The 18531-nt window shown below is 36.6% G+C and overlaps 2 protein-coding genes and 1 pseudogene across 4 annotated transcripts in view; 1 reads left to right on the forward strand and 2 right to left on the reverse strand.

Moving 5' to 3' along the window:
- Nucleotides 1–731: 731 nt before the first annotated feature.
- LOC126693714 (uncharacterized) lies at nucleotides 732–1226 on the reverse strand. Its single transcript, XM_050389859.1, has one exon. The coding sequence runs from the start codon at nucleotides 1224–1226 to the stop codon at nucleotides 732–734; it is 495 nt and encodes a 164-aa protein (XP_050245816.1).
- Nucleotides 1227–12618: 11392 nt separating this feature from the next.
- Nucleotides 12619–16837, reverse strand: LOC126693725 (putative receptor protein kinase ZmPK1; annotated as a pseudogene).
- A 363-nt stretch (nucleotides 16838–17200) lies between these two features.
- LOC126710689 (alpha-amylase-like) overlaps nucleotides 17201–18531 on the forward strand; it is an 86023-nt gene continuing 84692 nt past the window's right edge. The window contains exons 1-2 of one of the 3 annotated variants that reach the window (XM_050411208.1): nucleotides 17238–17413; nucleotides 17586–17715. In XM_050411208.1, coding sequence (XP_050267165.1) covers nucleotides 17321–17413; nucleotides 17586–17715 — 223 coding nt within the window. In that variant the 5' untranslated portion in view covers nucleotides 17238–17320. Of the gene's footprint in view, nucleotides 17414–17585; nucleotides 17716–18531 lie in introns of all 3 variants that reach the window. The other 2 variants (XM_050411211.1, XM_050411210.1) reach the window with 2 other exon arrangements.

An 18531-nucleotide genomic window follows, 5' to 3' on the forward strand; every position in this document is an offset into this window, starting at 1 on the left:
GTCCATGTGGGCTTTAATTTAGTCCCCTTTGGCTCATTACTTACCTTCTCTTCCACGTGCTCACTTTACCCCAACCCCACGTTCTTTTCTTCATGCCTTACTATCCTTTCTTCATGCATCACGTTTGTTTCTTCATGAGTTACGTTCCTTACTTCATGCACCACACTCCTTGGATCATGCAGCAATAACTCCTCATTATTCCTATTTAACTTCGGATTCCTCCCCAAATAATTAATCCTCATATTGCTCGTTGATAGCCAATCCATATCTGTTTCAACTTGTGCTGAAATCTCGCCCCCATTAACTCCAGCCTCTTTATTATTCCCGGCTTTATCGTTATTCCCTTTTCCGTTACCTTCTTGCTCGCTAGGGTTTATCTCATTGTGACTGTCAGCTGCTGCCCTCCCCAGATCGTTGGGTTTCACACTTCCCTCATCCTTTGCCGTATTGTTTCTGGATTTCCTCCCTGGGCTTGACCACATCCGCCCCCCACTTGCTTTCAACCACTCGCCATATTGTAGAGGAGCTTCCTTACCATTCTTTGTTAATGCAAAGTACTTCGCACAGTGCTTAATATTGTGCCCCAACAGCTCGCAATGGTGACAGAACATTGGCAATCTCTCATACTTAAACGTGGTCCAGACTTTTTCCCCATCCGATCCTGCTAGATAACCTCCCCGCCTCAATGGTTTGGATATTGGAATGGCCTCCTTAACTCTCATGAACAGGTTCTACTGGTTTTGCCTCTGTCTTCGTTCGACCTCTTCCACTACACCCAATCTATTCCCCACCTCTCTCGCAACTCTGGGACATGCCATATCAAATGGAGCATCCCAAATTTGCACCCATAGAGGGACTGCTTCAAACTGAACATTCTTTGCTGTCATCCTTGATTGCCATTTACGCAACATTAAAACTTGATTATCAAATGTCCACGGCCCGCCTTTCCATACCCGCTCCATCTCAAACTCTGATCTGAATTTAAATTGGAATAGGTTTGCCCCCACCTCGATAATTTGCAGCTCCTCATTCAGCCCCCAAGCTCTTCTCAACGTATTCTGAGCTGCTTTCTTGTTAAACGGCTTACACGTAAGGAGTTTCCCGATTAGACTTAGCACACAACTTTCAATTTCTTCCTGACGACCCTCCTCTGAAATAGCAATAACCTCTTCTTCTTCTGTAGTCAGCTTCATATTTTCCAAACTATTGATGACTTCCTCCGCCATGGTAACTATGAAATTTGATGTAAGTGAAACAGCACAAGAAATAAAATCATACCCCCAGGTCACCTGAGGGAGGGAGATATCTCGTAGTCACACGAGAGAGAGAGAGCTCCTAGTGAAGCAGAAAATCTTTGTTTTATTCTATGAAACATAAAATTTTGATTACACCTTTTTCATAATTTCATATAAATTAAATAGATTTTAAAATTTATGAAACAAAAAATTAAATGCTCTAAAATTTTAAAAATTTCATAAACAGATAAAATAAAAATAGAACTACAATAATAGATCTAAATAGAAATTTTTTTGAAGAATTAGAAAAATCAAACACAAGCTGGATAAACATGATAAACAACCCAAAAACATCAAACAAAAATGATGAACAACCCAAAAAAATATATCGCTCCTCTCTAATTTGATCATAAGCATCTTTTTCATCATTGGCCATGAACAAGTTTTTCTTAACCTTATGTTTGTTCCCACCAATTAAGCTTTAACATTTCTTTCCTCAAGAGTATTCATATAGTCAAACAAATCCTCAAGAATATTTATATTGGTCCCCTCAATGGCTAAATTACTAATACAGGTATGATGTGGCAAATTTTAAGTAATGTAGCGTCAAATTTAATATTAAGAAATTTAATCACAAAATCAGACCCATTCAAACCCATTTCTCACTAACCCATCAACAAACAATAAGGACCTATTTGACACAAAGGAAAAGTTAAGGACTAAAATGAAATATTTGAAAGGTTGCGGACCATTTTGAAATATGAGGTAAAGCTTGAGGACCTAAAGAGTAATTAAACCTAAAAATAAAACACCCTAACTCATCTAACTAACAAATATGGTTTTTTATTTATTTATTTTTTATTTTTGGTAAACATGGTTTTTTATTTTTAAAAAATCAAACAGAAACACTACACGCCATGTAATAGAAACAACGAGAAAATAAATTGGAGGTTTTTATTTAAAATAAATAATTTTATTATTTAAAAGAACAAAAAATTGTTATGAAATTCAAATGTGGCAATCCAAGTGAGGCTTGTTTTTAACAGATGATAAAATCCTCAACTTTTTTTTTTTTTTTGGTTGAAATGATGACAATCCTCTACTTTAATGATTAAAGAAAAAAACTACGATAGTAGTAGACTTTTTTACATTGAGAGAGAGAGCTCAAAATCACAATCTTCAACATCCATATCCATCTTTATTCTTTTATGTCTAATTTACCTGTCAAATAATCCACATTAGGACGTTCAGACGTAAAGCACGTTCGGTACTCTTGGTTGAATAACAGTGCAAAGTCACAACAGCAATAGCTTAGAACTTTCAATAGAAATGATTAAATTAGAAAAGAAAAAAAATAATAAAAAAATGAAGAAGAAGATAGATCTTATCTTTGTTCGTATCTTTTCCACGCTTCAATCAAGCAGATGTAATGAATCATGGGAGGCATCTCAACTTATCTTGTTCCCCACTACCAGATCAAGACAAGACTCTGGTCTATTTGAACTTAATTAGTACGTAAGTCATTTCCAGGTCTAAGTTTAATTAGAATTAGGCGAATTTTTAATTCAGCAGCCCACCCTTAAAAAAAATTAAAAAAAAAAAAACCCACATATTATTGTGAGGGAAAAATTGTTGAGAGAAATCACAATTTAACTCCTTATAACTGTTTTTTAAAAAAACCTTAAGAGCATGATGTCAAATATTTTAATAAAAAATTATTAAAAAAATTATTTTAATGAAATAGAATATAAAATAAAAAATCAAATGGCGTGTGTTTTTAAAAGTGATTAACTAGAAAATAATCTCTTATTCTAAACAAGTCAATGTGAATGCTTTTTTTGTCAAATATTGTAAAAGAACATGGTTCATTTCTTAAACTCTTAATTATTTATTTTTTGAAAAAATGTGAATGTGTTTTGAAAAGTGGAAGAAATACTAATAAAAAATTATTTTAATGAAATAGAATATAGAATAAAAAATCAAATGGCGTGTGTTTTTAAAAGTGATTAACTAGAAAATAATCTCTTATTCTAAACAAGTCAATGTGAATGCTTTTTTTTGCTAAACAATGTGAATGCCCCTTGGTCTAAAGTGCGTTTTAATTTCCTACGAATTTAGACTCAAAGTTGAGTTGAAGGTCAAAACATCTCATCGGCCAAAAAGCAATAAAAGTGTTTTTATTTTTAATTATTTATTTTTAGTGTGGGTTTGGATTTACGTCCATGGTCACGTTTTGCTTCTTTTGTGTTTGTGTTTTTTTTTTTTTTGGACATGCATCTGGCACTGTTCATTGTCCATGAACAATGATTTCAGACTTATGAACAGTAATTTTTCACATATTTAAAAATTATTTTATTACATTGTTTTCAGTTTTCAGCAAAATAAGTTGTATTCAAACGGATCCTTAAGCGCAAGAAAGTTGCACCCTATGAACTTTGACCATTGTAGTCCAGTCTACGCTCTACATCAGATTTTAAAAGGAAAAAATAAAATAAAAAATTCAGTATGAATAAGTCTTGGCCAGCTTTTTATATATTAACTGAAGTATAGTATTTATTATTATTATGTTCTAATTAAGTTACATTAGCATTTATATCATTATTTTTTTTTCCAATTTTCTTATAATTGTTTTGAATATATATAAATATATTTTAATAGTAACAATTCTCCAACATTTCTCTCTCCCTTACCTTTTCATCTCCCAACTGCTTCTCCAACCTTTCTCTGTTCCCTATCTTTTCATCTCCTCACTACCCACTACTCTCTACATTAATATCATTATTTCTATTTCCCTTCATCTTCCTTTTATTTTGTCTCTTCTTATTTACATTCTCCTACTATAAATTTGTCACTATTTCTTTCATTCTATGTATAGTTTTCCCTTACCAAAAAAAAATAATAAATAAATAAATAAATAAATTCCTCTCTCTCTCTCTCTCTCAAATTTTTGGTGAATTTTTTATTTTTCTTACATCTCTACTTTAGGTTGATAATTGTAGGGACACAATTTTTAACGACCCAAGGACGACATTGGGCTCGTATGTATAGGGCCCGAACAATATGATTTGTAGAGAGTGGGTTTGGAAAGGCCTGCTTTTGGGCGCTGGGTTTCGGTCTGATCCCGGTTTCATGAGCGATCATACAAAGATGAGTTTGGACTGCATAGCTGAGCCTTGCATCAATGTAGTTTGAAAGGTTTGACTCCTCGGAATTAGTCTGAGGAGCATTACATTCTCACCATTCCTCCTTTTTCTTCCTTCCATCTCCGGGGGCCTCCTCCCCCTCTTTCTCCTCCTTTTTTCCCTTTTATACTAGTATTCGATTTCCCTTCTTCATCTACGTGTCAGTTTCTCCTTGTTTGGGGCAATTACTCGTCCTATCAATCTTCACGTCAGAGTGGTTGGGAAAAGCTGGATAGCATGGTATGGGGTATGGGCTTGTCAGGTGCTGGGCTCCACGTTATGGTGTTGGCAGCTTTCTCGTTTATACTGCTCTTGTACTGAGTTTGTCCTTTGCCCACAGACGTCTTGTGAGGTGTTGAGCGTGAGATCGTCCTCGGCCACATTCTTAGGCCGTTAAGGGGCTTTCGTCATACGTCCTCGGCAGTAGGCTCCTCGGCTTGGGCTTTGGGCCCTTAATGTGAAGTGGGCTGGGACTACAAATTTCAGGCCCCACAATAGCCCCTCAAAATCCTGCTTCCCGACTTTTTAGTTGGGGAGGAGGGTTTTGGTGATGTTGGGCCCGTCTCGCTGTTTGCTCAAGTTCCGCACTTTATTGCTGTTTGTGTTCTTCCATTTGCATGGGAGATGTGCCGAATTTAAGAGGCATTACTTTATTCTTCACCCGCGCAGTGTCCTTTTGATGTTTCAATATTCGAGGCGCGCCTTCACGAGGACCTTTAAATCTTGTGGTGGAGGATGGTGTTGGAAATTGTGCCAGAGTTGCCTTGTCTGCAGCGTTTCTTGGGAATCTGCTCAAATTAAATGACACCACCTTACCCTTTATATAAGCAGGATAGGTGGTTATTCTCCTGGCATATAAACCCTTCTGCTCCCTTCAAAACCATAACCTTTTATCCATAACCGGTTCCCACATCCAGTGTCGTCCTCCCTTAGTGCAATATGTTTGAGGCTTGGGTGGAGGTGGAGAAACTTCACCTGCCACAGAGGCACCGGACCCTTCCAAGACTTAAAGTGATGTGGTCTGGGCAGGGGAGGCACAGATTTAAGGTGTCCTCCCGCTTGGATATGGTGGGAACGGTACCCTCCCCTCTTTCAGTCAAAATCCGAAGCAGGTTCTGGTCACACCAGATTTTTGGTGTGTCAGAAGAAAGGTTTTCCGCCATCAGCGCCGTCTGCGATACCGCAGGCGTGGTTCCGTGGAGGCCCATCAACTTTCGGCTACCTGCACCTTTTCTTCAACAGTGCTGGCCTCAAGATGGGTTCCTTGAACATTTTTTTTCAGCTCCGCTAGCCCGAAGTCGGGCTCTCTATGCCTTTTCTTCAACGGTGCAGGCCTCGAGTTGGACTCTTTGGCTACCTGAGTTATAGGCATGTAAAAGTGTTGAGGAATGGTTTTCCTTGAACAACGTCTTGAAACAGCAGCCAACCTCTCCTCTGTACTACTTCCTCGGCTTTCTCTTTATTCTCTTGTATCTTTCTTTTCGCTTATGTAGTTAGCTTTAATATAAGCTTATTCCAGCTTTTTGTTGTACGCTGTACTATTTCTTTGTCTTAATAAAAGAGGAATTTATTTACTTGTTTTGAATATTTTTCTTTTTTGCAACAACTACTTTGTGAATGGGTGTGCTCCATGTGTGTTTTTCTTCAATGATACTTAGAGCAAGAAACCTTGAAACATAATTCGACTAATTCTAATTTACCGACATTACCAGGCATAATAATGATAATTCACAGTAAATTAAACTCAGGAAACTAACCGAGATAACAGTTGAATATTCCGTAATACGTGCGAGGAGACCGTCCGAGAACGATAAACTCTAAATAATTCATCCGAGGGGGTAACCGAGCAGTGAGGGACTCTAACTGCGTTCTGACACGTATGGCACTATATTGTAGTCACACCAATTCCTCTGGTACCGAGGATCTGAGGGTAGGCTGGGGAATCCATGCAGCCTTGGGATTAGCCCACTTATCAATGAGGAACTCTTTCGCGGGGTAGATTCTAAGGGTCATATAACGTCCAGGTTGTGTCCAATCCCCGTATTGTCTCTTCTAAGTACTTGGTTTCCCCATAGGCTTGAGTCCGAGGACCATGCAAGACCTTGGTTCTGTCCAAAACTTGTAATTTTTCTTTTGAGTACTTGGTTTCCCCATAGGCTTGAGTCCGAGGACCATGCAAGGCCTTAGTTCTGTCCAAAACTTGTAGTTTTTCTTTTGAGTATTTGGTTTCCCCATAGGCTTGAGTCCGACGACCATGCAAGGCCTTGGTTCTGTCCAAAACTTGTAGTTTTTCTTTTGAGTATTTGGTTTCCCCATAGGCTTGAGTCCGAGGACCATGCAAGGCCTTGGTTCTGTCCAAAACTTGTAGTTTTTCTTTTGAGTACTTGGTTTCCCCATAGGCTTGAGTCCGAGGACCATGCAAGGCCTGGGTTCTGTCCAAAACTTGTCGTTTTTCTTTTGAGTACTTGGTTTCCCCATAGGCTTGAGTTCGAGGACCATGCAAGGCCTTGGTTCTGTCCAAAACTTGTCGTTTTTCTTTCGAGTACTTGGTTTCCCCATAGGCTTGAGTCCGAGGACCATGCAAGGCCTTGGTTCTGTCAAAAACTTGTCGTTTTTCTTTCGAGTACTTGGTTTCCCCATAGGCTTGAGTCCGAGGACCATGCAAGGCCTTGGTTCTGTCCAAAACTTGTGATTTTTCTTTTGAGTACTTGGTTTCCCCATAGGCTTGAGTCCGAGGACCATGCAAGGCCTTGGTTCTGTCCAAAACTTGTCGTTTTTCTTTCGAGTACTTGGTTTCCCCATAGGCTTGAGTCCGAGGACCATGCAAGGCCTTGGTTCTGTCCAAAACTTGTGATTTTTCTTTTGAGTACTTGGTTTCCCCATAGGCTTGAGTCCGAGGACCATGCAAGGCCTTGGTTCTGTCCAAAACTTGTCGTTTTTCTTTCGAGTACTTGGTTTCCCCATAGGTTTGAGTCCGAGGACCATGCAAGGCCTTGGTTCTGTCCAAAACTTGTGATTTTTCTTTTGAGTACTTGGTTTCCCCATAGGCTTGAGCCCGAGGACCATGCAAGGCCTTGGTTCTGTCCAAAACTTGTCGTTTTTCTTTCGAGTACTTGGTTTCCCCATAGGCTTGAGTCCGAGGACCATGCAAGGCCTTGGTTCTGTCCAAAACTTGTAGTTTTTCTTTTGAGTACTTGGTTTCCCCATAGACTTGAGTCTGAGGACCATGCAAGGCCTTGGTTCTGTCCAAAACTTGTGATTTTTCTTTTATATTTATTTATTTTTCGAACGTAAGCCCCTAGACCAGGGCGGGGAGAGCTGGCTTGAGGCCAGAATCCCCTAGAGCTGCCCGTGCCATTGGCACTGCAAGGCATAGCCCCTAGCAGAAGTTTATGTCGGAGCAACAACCGCATGCCGTCGGGGATGAAGGAAACCCCGCGAACCTCTGCTTGCTAGAGAGTTGACTCAACCGCCATCTGCGCCAACACGCAAGCCTTCCCACAGACGGCGCCAATTGTAGGGACACGATTTTTAACGACCCAAGGACGACATTGGGCTCGTATGTACAGGGCCCGAACAATATGATTTGTAGAGAGTGGGTTTGGAAAGGCCTGCCTTTGGGCGCTGGGTTTCGGTCTGGTCCCGGTTTCATGAGCGATCATACAAAGATGAGTTTGGACTGCATAGCTGAGCCTTGCATCAATGTAGTTTGAAAGGTTTGACTCCTCGGAATTAGTCCGAGGAGCATTACATTCTCACCATTCCTCCTTTTTCTTCCTTCCATCTCCGGGGGCCTCCTCCCCCTCTTTCTTCTCCTTTTTTCCCTTTTATACTAGTATTCGATTTTCCTTTTTCATCTACGTGTCAGTTTCTCCTTGTTTGGGGCAATTACTCGTCCTATCAATCTTCACGTCAGAGTGGTTGGGAAAAGCTGGATAGCATGGTATGGGGTATGGGCTTGTCAGGTGCTGGGCTCCACGTTATGGTGTTGGCAGCTTTCTCGTTTGTATTGCTCTTGTACTGAGTTTGTCCTTTTCCCACAGACGTCTTGTGAGGTGTTGAGCGTGAGATTGTCCTCGGCCACATTCTTGGGCCGTTAAGGGGCTTTCATCATACGTCCTCGGCAGTAGGCTCCTCGGCTTGGGCTTTAGGCCCTTAATGTGAAGTGGGCTGGGACTTCAAATTTCAGGCCCCACAATAATTTTTTTATATTCTTTAAAACTCTACTTTGAGTTAATGCAATTTAGTTTTGTTTTTTAAATTGTTGTTGTTGTTGTTTTTTTTTTTTTTTTTTGTTAAATGTTATCCTATTGTGTTATAAAGAATTAAATATAGCATATAAAAATATAATATTATTCTATTACATAGCATGATTTGGATAATTTGGTATTTATTTGATTACATAACTTGATTTTTTATAGTGGTCAATTTAGATGTTAAACTATGAGACTTTACTAATTTTTGTTTATTTTTTAATCCTTTGTGGTGGAAAAAGTACTCTTAATAGTTGTATTAGAAGTACTCTATAATGTCATTTATTTAGAGAAAAAGCAAAACTTAGCCAAACAAAAATAATTGGACGGGTGACAAATTTTAGCTTTTGAAATTTTATTATTATTATTATTATTATTATTATTATTATAACAATGCATATATAGAAATTTAATTCTTAGATTTTGCTAATAATTCTTTCTTTGATAATATGTTTTGGGTGGACAAAATTACAGTTTCTGCAAAGAAAAAAACCTTAATAGATTATCAACAACAAATTGTTTTCCTAATTGGTCCAATTAATCATTGTTAAGTTTTATTATTTTTTTTAGTTACGTTTTTCGGTGTTTTGGATTGTAGGCAGAAAAAGTAAGGTTTGAGAAAGTTTGTTTAAAACTGAAAGAATAATTTTCAAATTTTATATTCTTTTTAATGATTCACAAAATGTTATTGTGTGGACGAGGATTCCTAATCTCATTTGAGTGGGTTGCTAAGATGATTTCTGAGGATGCACCTTGGACTTTGGGGACGAGCACTGGACAACCACGATACGAACACTCGTTGACCTTGGGGATGAGCAATAACCAGAGGCTCATAAAGTTAAAATATCACAGAGGGAAGAAAGTAGATTTGGCACCGGTTACGAGGAGGGTGAAAGGAGAAGGATATGGAAGCTATCCCCTTCGCATTAAATGCAAGACAACTACTCCTCTGGCCGTATTAATGAGGAAATGACCATGAATAGTGGTGGCACTGCTCAAATTACAAGGCAGAAGCTTACTAGTATGTTCTGGATGAGACAGAAGTCCTGTCAATGCAATCTTAGCCCTCCAAGTGTAGGATTAAGATAATCTATGTGTAAATATAAAAGGAAAATGAAAATCCTCATGGTGGGGGATCTAAAAAGAGAAAGAGGGTGGAGGACTTTGGGAAGGAAGAAGAAAAATACTTGAGAAAAAGAGAAAGCGAGACTTATATATAAAATATCTTCCTCAGGTTAAACCGAGGATCCCCTTTTTCTTCATAATTGTGTGATCCTAGTCATTTATTTGGCGTTTCTTCTCATTGTGATTAACTTTAGCTCATTAAGTAGTCAATACCCTATCCATTCTCTAACAAATTCATTGTGGTGGGCTCATTGGGCCACTGTCTGGTCATTCTTGGGTCATAGGTCTGTTTGTGCCCTTACAGTTATAAATAACTTTTATTAAAAAATAAATATTTTCATTAACTTACCTTTTGAATTTCTGAGAAAAATTGTATTGTTTTCATTTTAGTACGACTAAATTTATATTTATAATTTATGAGTTTTCCTATATTATATTTATGATTGTTTCTATAATAAATAAATAAATAAAATTTTGAGAGAGTTTCAACCTATGGTGTCCGCTCCTGATGATAGTTCTTTATCATTAGACCAAGATACCAATAAGTTTTTGGTGTAGGCGGGGATTGAATTCTAGATCTCTTATTCAACAATCAAAGATTTTATCAGTTGAACTAACTGCAACCCACATAATAAATAATTAAATTAATTTAAACTGTAAATTTTTTTTAATAAAACCACTATAAAAATAATTATCACGTGCAATGCGCAAGTTCGTGGCTAGTATATATATAAAAGCAGAGATTTCATGCATGAAATCATAAGGTTCTATCAAGTGGCACATTCTTGGCAAAGAAAATTGAAATATTCTCAAGTGCCACATCAGAGATAAGAACAAATTAAATATTAAAATTTTGTTTTATTTGATTCAATATTTCAAGACTTTTCTAATTAAAAAGTAGGCAAAAATGCAAAACTGACCCTCTAACTTTCAGTCTTTTTCATTTCAGTCCTTTAACTTTCAATTATTGTCAATTTGGTATTCCGTTAAACTCCAGTTATGTCCTGTCGTTAATTGAGCCAAAATGATGTCGTTTTGACTTTTTTTTTTTTTTAAAGTAAATTTTGGAATTTAAAGAAAATTAAAAAAAAAAACTGATATTAAAAAAAAAAAGAAAAAAAAAACTGAGGAATCATCTCAGCCGAGTCACTGATAACGAGTGGGAACTTAGGAACAGACTCGATTCTGTGACCGCGAGCATGAACAAGAGATGGGATGGTGGAAGTAGCAATGGCCGAAACGATGGCGTATCGTTTCTGGTTCACATTGACCCTCCTATGCCAACGGTGCCAGATCTTGGTAGGAGCGAACATGCGACCACCGCGACACATGTTTCCGAAGGCTCCCTAACTAGCATGGTGGGTACCACCACCAGGGACACGGGGGATACGGGACACGGTGCGTCCGGTACCCCAGGACTCGGCAGAGGTCTGGTGTCCGGCCTTCTTGGACACAGCGTAGGGTTAGCGCTTGTTGTTGGAGATCTGGGAGTGGACGAAGTTGACGATGTTGGGTCGGATGGAGGCTTTCATGACATCGGGCAAAGCGACGGTGGTGATGGTATCAGTGGCCATGTCATCTTCGAGGGATTGGACAGTGACAAGGGGGCGCACGGCGGCTATTGCGACGACCATTGGAGAAGATGGGGGGGGGGGGGGTTGACTATACAAAGCTTTACCAGGAATAGCTTGGAGATCATAATCAGAAGAGGAAGATTCGTCAAAAACTTGGGTGGGATTAATTTGATTCTGATTATTATTATTGTTACTTGTGCGTAGGAAATTTACAAGCTTTTTTCAGTGATTGGGGTGTGGAATGATTCCTTAGTTAGTTTTTTTTTTTTTTTTTTCTTTAAATTTCGAAATTTATTTTTAAAAAATCAAAACGACGTCGTTTTGGCTCAATTAACGGCAGGACATAACTGAAGTTTAACGGAATATTAAATTGACAACAATTGAAAGTTAGAGGACTGAAATGAAAAAGACTGAAAGTTAGAGGGTCAATTTTGTATTTTTTCCTAAAAGGTAAATATACTTTGTATCTTTTGACTCAATGTATCAACACTTTTCCTCCCTCACACATACACACAAATTTTTGTTTTTCATTTCAATTCACCATTTTCACCTCTTACACTTCTACTCTTTTATATATCAACACCTCTTGCATTTTATATTGAGTGATTGCGGTAATTTTGATATTAAGGTCAAACATTGTAAATTTGTGGGTTTCGTAAAAGATGTGACTGATTGTGGGTGCTTGAGATGCATATTTTGTTTTAGAATTAAGGACAAATAGAAAGACACATTTTATATCAACTTTTATTCTACAATATGCTTATCAAAAACTTTTATTCTACAATATTTCTCCAAAGTTGTTTTTATATTTCTCATTATATGAACTGAATAATTATAATGGATATGTGTGTGCAATTTATAATTGTTTCTTCTTATGATTAACTCATTACTAACGAAATTCAATAACAAGTATACTATAATATATGTACAATATTCTCTAAAACCATCTTACATAAAATATTATAACGCTATCCGTGCATCGCACTAGCAACTCACTTTTATAAATAATTATGGTCTTGCCTTGCCGAAGTCCATCACTAGTTTGAGCTTTCAATCATGGGTTTGCTAGTCTTGTTCCTTCTACTCTCTTTGGCATTTTCTTTTCCACTTATATCTTTAGCATTGGTCAGTATGAGTAAAGGCACATCCCTATCTGTAGAGAAACCAGATATTCTAGTATCACCAAATGGCAACTTCTCTGTTGGCTTTTATTCCGTGGGTGATAATGCCTATTGCTTTCCCATATGGTTTAGCAACTCATGGTAGGTCTTGCATCTTTATCTTCTTCTATGCATTGTAGAGCAACCTGAACCAAAGCTTCCGTCTCGCCCATATCATATTTACCTTCCAACAATGGATCAATGATGTTTTCAAGTGAGGAAATATTTGCAGCCGCTTTCTTTATATTTTCTCTCACCCACGTAACCAGCCTTTTGTGCTCTGCCTCCCCACCATCATCTATAGCATGGACACTCCTTGATGGGACCTTTCTGGTCACCATTTCTAGCACAACAATCCCATAGCTATAAACATCCACTTTGGAGGTGATAGGTAGATTGAAAACCCACTCTGGAGCCATATAACCACGGGTTCCTCTCATCTTTGAAAAGCTTGAATTCTTAAGAACACCTCTATTTTGTAGCTTTTACAAGCCAAAATCTGCCACCTTTAGTTGACAAGTCGAGTCCAAAAGTATATTATGAGACTTTACATCGCAATGTAAAATCCATTCCAAGCAATCCTTATGCAAATAGGCTAGGCCTTTTGTAGTGCCCATGGCAATTTTGAATCTCTTCTCCCAATTAAGTGTCTTAGCTGAGAGGTTTTTTGCTAAAGAACCATGCTCCATGTACTCGTACACCAAAAGCCTGTGCTTTCCCTCTGCGCAATAGCCCCACATCTTTATTAAGTTCATGTGGTTAATCCTCCCAATGATGCTTACTTCTACTAGAAATTCACCTTCTCCTTGGTTGGCTTCATTGAGACGTCTGATTGCTGCAACTCGACTGTTAGACAACACCCCTTTGTATACGATTCCACTTGCACCTCTTCCAATCTCTTCAGTAAAAAATGTTAGACTGCAATTTTAATGAATTTGTCATAATTTATAGTTTATATTTTGTTTTTCATTATTTATTTAGACGAAGATTTTTTTTTTTTTTTTAAAGGACTTGGTAGTTCACATTTAAGTCTAAGGATAGAATGGGAAAAATAAATAATTCATTTAAGATTCCTGGAAATAAACCAAATATTATCATCTCACATTCTTAGGAATCTTATTAGATTCCCAATGAAACCAAACTTAAGGAATAGTTACATTCTTAGGCATCCAAATTGCAGGGAATCACATTCCCAGGAATCTGGATGTCAAAAGTAATGTAGATTCTCTCATACCAAACGCCACGTAAGAGGATTCAGAATGTTAGTTACCTGATCTTTTAATTCTCGTTAACACTCCTAATATTTAATTCAAACAAATAAATAATTGAGGGTATGTATAAAAGTAATTTGAACTTCTTATATTTACGAGGAATTTAATTTAAACTCAAATGCAAATACATGTTTCACGAATTTCACCATCCCACGTTTTAACTCCTATAAAACTGCTTTACTAACAAATTTAAAATTTTTAACTGCTTTCTTAAAAAAAAAAAAAAAAAACTACTTTACTCACAAATTTAAAATTTTTAATTGCTCTTAACTTCTATCTAAGAAAAACTGTTATTAACTTCTGATACTTATCCTCTACCGTTTATCTTCAAAAATAACTTCCGATACATATTTGGTTTTGGTTTTGGTTTTTTTTTTTTTTTTTTTGGGTCCTAAATAATCACAAAATTTGGCCAATGTAGTAGAGAAGCATAAAAGGCCGAACTTCGGTTTTCTCTGACTTCATCGTCACTCTCGCATGGTTGGTATGATCTCTCATTCCTTGAAGGTTTTAATTTTTTTTTTGTTTTAAAAGTTTTCCATGATATTCACGTAAGTTTTATTCCAAATTTCTAATCTCTCCTTTTTTGTGCTTCTCTAATTCTTTAATTTTTTTTTTTTTTTTTTGGGGTTTCTCTCCGTGTTTTAGATTTACATTGTAATTAATTGAGAATGAACGACTGTCTAGAGCGAGACAAGGGATTTATGAAAAGAGGAGGCAAACGATATTTGTAATGTCCTTCGCAATAACATTTAGGGGACCATGAAATATGTCATTCGTATATTTAGAGTGGCGCTAGCGCAAATTATATCTTAGGTGGCGTCCTCAAAATCATTTTGGAGAATGTGATTTGGGACATCCTAGCTTACACAGAATATAGGGATAAGACTGTCACAACCATGGACATTTTATGCCCTCAAGAAGAAGGTGTGGTAGTATCAAACATATGGGTTTCTAGGTTTGGTTTAAGTTTTAATTAGTTGTAGTTGTGGTTGGTTTTGTTTGTAATTTAAACCCTAAATTGTAATTTCCTATGACTTAATGCAAGTTAGAATCTTTATTCTTTTTTATTGTTTATTTGAAGTATGTGAAAGACTGATAAATTTTGATGAATTGTTGCTATGGAAGTTCTATTTTGTGTCCTAAAAACATTTGGAGCCATTTTGAACTTTTTTTAATTATACTTTAAGCTTTGTAGTTTTGTTGACAAAGAAAGAAATAAAGTGGCAGTGGCTTTCGTAAGTTTTGTTTAGATAGTACTGCTATTGTAATTTGATTTTAGGATGATCATTTGTGTTTTTCTCTCTTATTTTGGGTAAAAGTTAATAATTTGCATCAATTATAATTTGAGATTATTACATTTTTCAATCACAAAATACCTAGGGGTGTGATGAGTAGAGGTGTCGATGCAAACTGGAGACCCGACAAAACCGACCAACCTGATCGGAACTGACCCGTCACGGCTGGATTTGACATCGAAAATCCGGCCAAGATCTACCCTCTTTCTCACTCAGATATGCTTAAATTCAGCAAATCTAGCCCAGATCTACTCAAACTCAGCCAAAACTCCGGTAAGCCTGACTCTAACTCGACCAAATCTCGTTAGATCTCGGCCAAATTTCCATAGATCTGAAGGAATATCAGCCAAATCTCGTTATATCCGACTCAGATCTGGCCAGATTTCGGCCAAAATCCGGCAATATCGGAAAACCTGAAACCGACCGATTCACACCCGAAAGCCAATACAACCTGACTCGGTTGATCTGAAACTTCATTCGAGTTGGTTGCAGGTTGAAATCTTCCCCACCCAATAATGTCGGGTTGAGTCCGGGTTGGGCATAAACCCGAACCGTGGACAACCCTAATGATGAGTAGAATGCGTTTGCAGGTGAAATAATTTTTCATCACACCCCTAAGTATTTTTGTGATTGAAAAATGTAGTAATCTCAAATTATAATTGATGCAAATTATTAATTTTTACCAAAAAAATAGAAAAGCTTTTGGACACGCATGAGCGCGTGCTTAGATGCTAGTAATTTATTATACATTAGTATTGCATAAATTGTACTAGTGCTACTAACTTCACAGATTTTTTTATTTTTATTTTTATGGAATATCATTTTTTTATTGTTATATATATTTTTTTAAAATCATGTAAAATGTCATTTATATCCTTTTTTTAATATATAAAAAATATATAATGCTAACTATGATAACTTTTTTATTTATTTTTAATTTCAATTCTTTATATAGCCACCCTAAATAGTAACAAGTCACGTTCTACCATAACTACATCACTTTTGATAGTAAGAATTTTTTTTTTTTTTTTTTTTTTTCCTTCTTTCTCTTTGAGAAGCTTTTTGCATGTTGGATAATAATAACTTGTTCCTTTCCTTTTCCGAATAAGTTACCCAGCTAAATTTTAATTCATGTTTTTTTTTTCTTTTTTTTTTCAAGTTATACTTTTATTTATTACGTATTAGTGAAGCCAGAATGTTGGACTTTTCTTTTCTGAGTGATAAGTAGAAGCTGAGGGTCATAGTTTCACTTATTGGCTTGTCGTCACACAGTCGTGATTTACGGACAGACCATATATGAAGGAGAAATACTTCTCTTTCAGAAATACTTCTCTTAATACTCCAATATTTTAGTCATAGACACGGCTTTGAAGCAGTCAAATTGATCAAATAAGGTATGGAACTATGAATACCGGACAAAAAGTTTCAAAAGAGTTAAAAAGCACAAAAAAAAAAAGGGGTTAAAAAGCAATAATCGTGGAGCCACCACATTATAAGTTTAAATCATATAATATATGTTTCTTCAGGATACTAAATAATAGATTCAATAGACTTAAAAGATATATCATATCCTATCCCAAAAAAAAAAAAAGTGCCATAAACTTGGCAGATGGTTAGAGGCCCCAAGTTTCATTCACTACATTATTGATGCATAGAGTTTTTGGAATGTCTCATGGGTAGGAAGTAGAATAATTTGGTTAAGGATTGGAACACTACTTCATGTCAAATGCTCACCTCATGTGTGTCTTTTTTCTATTTTTGTTTTGTTTTATGATCAAAATGCAAAAACACCCTTTGGGGTTTGGGTGGAAAAATAGAGAAGCACAAAAAAGGAGAGATTGGAAATTTGGAATAACACTTACGTGAATATCATGGAAAAATTTTATAACACAAAAAATTAAAATTAAAAAAAAAAAAAAATTGGGTGTTGGTCTGAATATTTTCACCCATTGATTTTTGTTGGTATTTCTTGACTTTGACTGTCTTTATTATTTCTCCTTTGAATTTTCCTCGCTATGGAATTTCATTAATTTCTACGTCGGTCTTAAGCCTTAACATCCTTCCTTAACGATATCAAAAAATATATAAAAAATAGAATTCCTTGACGTACAGACCATCAAACGTGTAGTGTCAGCAACTATTGAAATTCCAAACCAAAGGCAAAGAGTGATGCCTATATAAGGTTATTAATAAGAGAGAAGCATCCACCATCTTCAGCACCAATGAAACCCATGAATCTTCTAACTTTACTCAGCTTCCTCAGCCTTTGTGTTTCTCTATTACCCTCCTTTGCAGTCTCAGCAATTCTATTTCAGGTAACTGTATGCACCCACTTACTATATAATATATATATCTTTTCTATGTACAGAGAGAGACGTATATATATCTCATGTATGATGTATTGGATATATGCATCTTCCTAGAGCTATGGTACACTTGGTATATGTGTTGCTGTGGCATGTAAATTAATGAATTATGAAATGACAGGGTTTCAATTGGGATTCAAGTAATAAAGGAGGATGGTACAACTCACTGAAGAATTCTATTCCTGACCTCGCTAATGCTGGAATCACTCATGTCTGGCTTCCTCCTGCTTCACAATCTGTTGCTCCCCAAGGTAATACTTCTGCAATTTCATTTCCTTAAACTGGGAAATAATTTGGTCCCATTTGTTTTGCTATTAAGATTAAATTCAATCACATGTTGTAACAAGTGATGCCATATATAATGGTACTACAGTTTTGGTTCTCTTTTTTTCTAGCGTAGGTCTTCCAACTTTGGCTTGGCCTGGTTAATTATTTGTTCCTAACTGCAATGAAGTCCTATTAATTCCAATATAATGATACATATTCCAAGGATATGTAGCTGGGTTGGCCTACATGAAGGGTTGCCTGTCTGCTTTGTGTTGTCCTTGTTTGGTCCAAGCCCATAAGGACTTTGTTAATTTATATTCGGCCTAAGTTCTTGAGGCTTTTATAAACTAAGTTGTTGGAATTTTTCTAACTAAGATGGCACTCAATGGTGAGAGGTAAGGTTTTGTGTGTGAGCTTTTCTTGCTCAGGCCATTGAAACAAGTGTCTAATAGGTGTTTAGGGTCTTCAAACGAGTTGATAGGAAGATTCCATTGAGGTGAAACTGGGTTTTGTAAAATTTCTTGAGGTAATCTTGTATTTCTCCAAGATTGTTGTGTAATAGAACTTGAATAGTAGACCACAGTAACTTTTTGATTATAGTGAATTGTTCAAAACTCAACCCGAGGATGTAGGCTTAATTCCAAATCATGTAGTTCTCGTGTACATTGTGTGTGCCTTCTAATGATTGATGATATGTCTCATAGATTCCATATTGCATATCTTGCTAGCCTAACTTTGGTATCTATTGTGGCTAAGTGAATTCACACTTGGTTGACAATATTGGTTGAGATTTTGCTCTC

The sequence above is a fragment of the Quercus robur genome, chromosome 2, assembly GCF_932294415.1.
Source record: "Quercus robur chromosome 2, dhQueRobu3.1, whole genome shotgun sequence".
Taxonomy (NCBI): Eukaryota; Viridiplantae; Streptophyta; class Magnoliopsida; order Fagales; family Fagaceae; genus Quercus; species Quercus robur.